This window comes from Merops nubicus, unplaced genomic scaffold (assembly GCF_000691845.1).
Source record: "Merops nubicus isolate BGI_N331 unplaced genomic scaffold, ASM69184v1 scaffold10862, whole genome shotgun sequence".
NCBI lineage: Eukaryota > Metazoa > Chordata > Aves > Coraciiformes > Meropidae > Merops > Merops nubicus.
In genome coordinates, this window is record NW_008594254.1 from 6692 (window position 1) to 8529 (window position 1838).

A 1838-nucleotide genomic window follows, 5' to 3' on the forward strand; every position below is an offset into this window, starting at 1 on the left:
TGGTGCGGAGCACTAGCCGTGCTGGTGTGTCCTGGCCCTGCATGGTGCTCACAGGACCATGACAGAGAAGTTATAAATAAGCCCCCTCCCCCAAGACTTTTCACTTCCTCCTCTGACTTTCGGTGTGTTGGGGGCCATGCTTGGTGCCAGCAGGGCCAGGCAGCTGGGCTGGGGGCTAAGCAGGCAGCCAGCACACAGCATCCCTCCAGCATCAGTCAGGGGACTGAAAGGGGCAGGACAGAGCTCAGAAGCAGGTTTCCATCTAAGTAGCCCCCTTAAGTAGTGCTGCCCAGTTCCTTGGGACTTAGAGGCTAACCTGCCTGCCCTGTGCAGCACAGGCAGCAGCACAGCATGCCCAAACAGTTCACAAGTGACACCTGGCACTGAGGCAGTGATGCAAGAGTTTGGCCCCCGGCCCCCCCAAAGTCCTCCCAGCTCCCTGCAGCTTGGGCATACTGGACTGGCAAAGGGGGTACAGTGAGGACTCACCTGGAAGGGGTAGGGGAACCGTTCAATGATTGAGATCTGCTCCATGTTGTTGCAATCCTCTCCTTTCCTCTGGAAGAGAAAAGCAGAGATGGATGCTGGCATCCCCCTGCCCTGCATCAAGCTGGAAGCCTGGTATGGAACAGGTTGTGGCTGCAGAGCCTCCCATGCCAAGCAGGACTGTCCTCCATTCCCACCACTCCAGGGCAGGGCATCCCTCTCTACTTCTACAGCAAAGGGACAAAGGGACACAAGAGGGGACCTTCCTCACCAGGACCTGCCGCTCGGGGGGAGGGTTGTGTTCAGGCACCACCATCTCCACACAGGTTATCTTCTCAATGTCCACTGAGCCCTTCTTACTGCCCCGGCGCTGCAAGAGACAGGGTTGGCTGAAACGATCACCAAGGGGCAGACCTGGGGAGAGTCAAGCCAACGACCCCCCCGTACCACCACCCCCTGGGCCGGGTGCTGGCAAGGGGCAACTGGTGACCCTTGGGCACTGCCATGGCACAGTCCCTGGGGCCACAGACTCACCCCTCGCTCAAAGTCATACTCGTAGTAGGACAGCTTGCTCTCTGTCAATAGGAACAGGCGCTTCTTGAAGTTGAGGGGAGAGGTTTTCTTCTTCTGCTGCGAGCGCTTCAAGAAGATGCTTTCCAAGATGACGCTGGCCATGTTGGCCTCCCCAGCCTCCTCACACCACACTCGCCAGATTGCTGTGGGCAGGACAACACCAACACAGCGCTTGCTCACCCAAAAAGCTGCCCACCACTCAGTGCACTCTCCCCTCTGTCTGAGGGGCAGCCGGGGGTGCTGGGACCCCCACAGGAGGGAAATCAGCTGCAGAGGTGTGCAGGCAGGTCAGTGTGAAGTATTTGTGGTATGACTTCTTGTGTCCCCTCTCTGAGGCCACCGCCCAGCCAGCTTCAGCTCCTGACGGATGTTGGCGGGCCCGGGTGTGCAGCCGGGCACAGATAGCCGGAGGGGGAGGGAGCCAGGGAGGCTGTGGGAAGGGCAGCCCCGGGAAGGACACAGCGCCTGAGCAGCAACAGCCAGCAGAGCCCCTCCTCCCTGCCAGCATCTTGAGTGTTCCTGTGGGCTCTTTCCTCCTGCCACACCGCAAGCATTTCATGCAGGGGACATGCTGACTTGGCAGAGTGCAAGGGATGGCCAGTCCTTAAAAAGTTGTGCGTAGGTCCTAGACCCAAAGAGCCGCAGTGCCGTGCTGCTGAGAGCACAGATAGCCCTAAAGTCATTCTTCCCCCTTGTGACCATGGAGCCTGCACGAGTGCAGGCACAATTCTCAACCTCCTTTCCTTCCTCATAAGCAGTGCTCTCCAGAGGGCAGGCTC

At 59.0% G+C, this 1838-nt stretch overlaps 1 protein-coding gene across 1 annotated transcript in view; it reads right to left on the reverse strand.

Annotated features, from left to right (window-relative positions):
* Positions 1-1246, reverse strand: part of BTK (Bruton agammaglobulinemia tyrosine kinase) — a gene marked incomplete at its 3' end in the record, with an annotated part of 7934 nt that extends 6688 nt beyond the window's left edge. The window contains exons 1-3 of the mRNA XM_008935700.1: positions 1021-1246; positions 758-856; positions 490-558 (exon numbers count right to left, since the gene is read on the reverse strand). Coding sequence (XP_008933948.1) covers positions 490-558; positions 758-856; positions 1021-1161 — 309 coding nt within the window. The remainder of the gene's footprint in view (positions 1-489; positions 559-757; positions 857-1020) is intronic.
* Between the last annotated feature and the right edge of the window lie 592 nt (positions 1247-1838).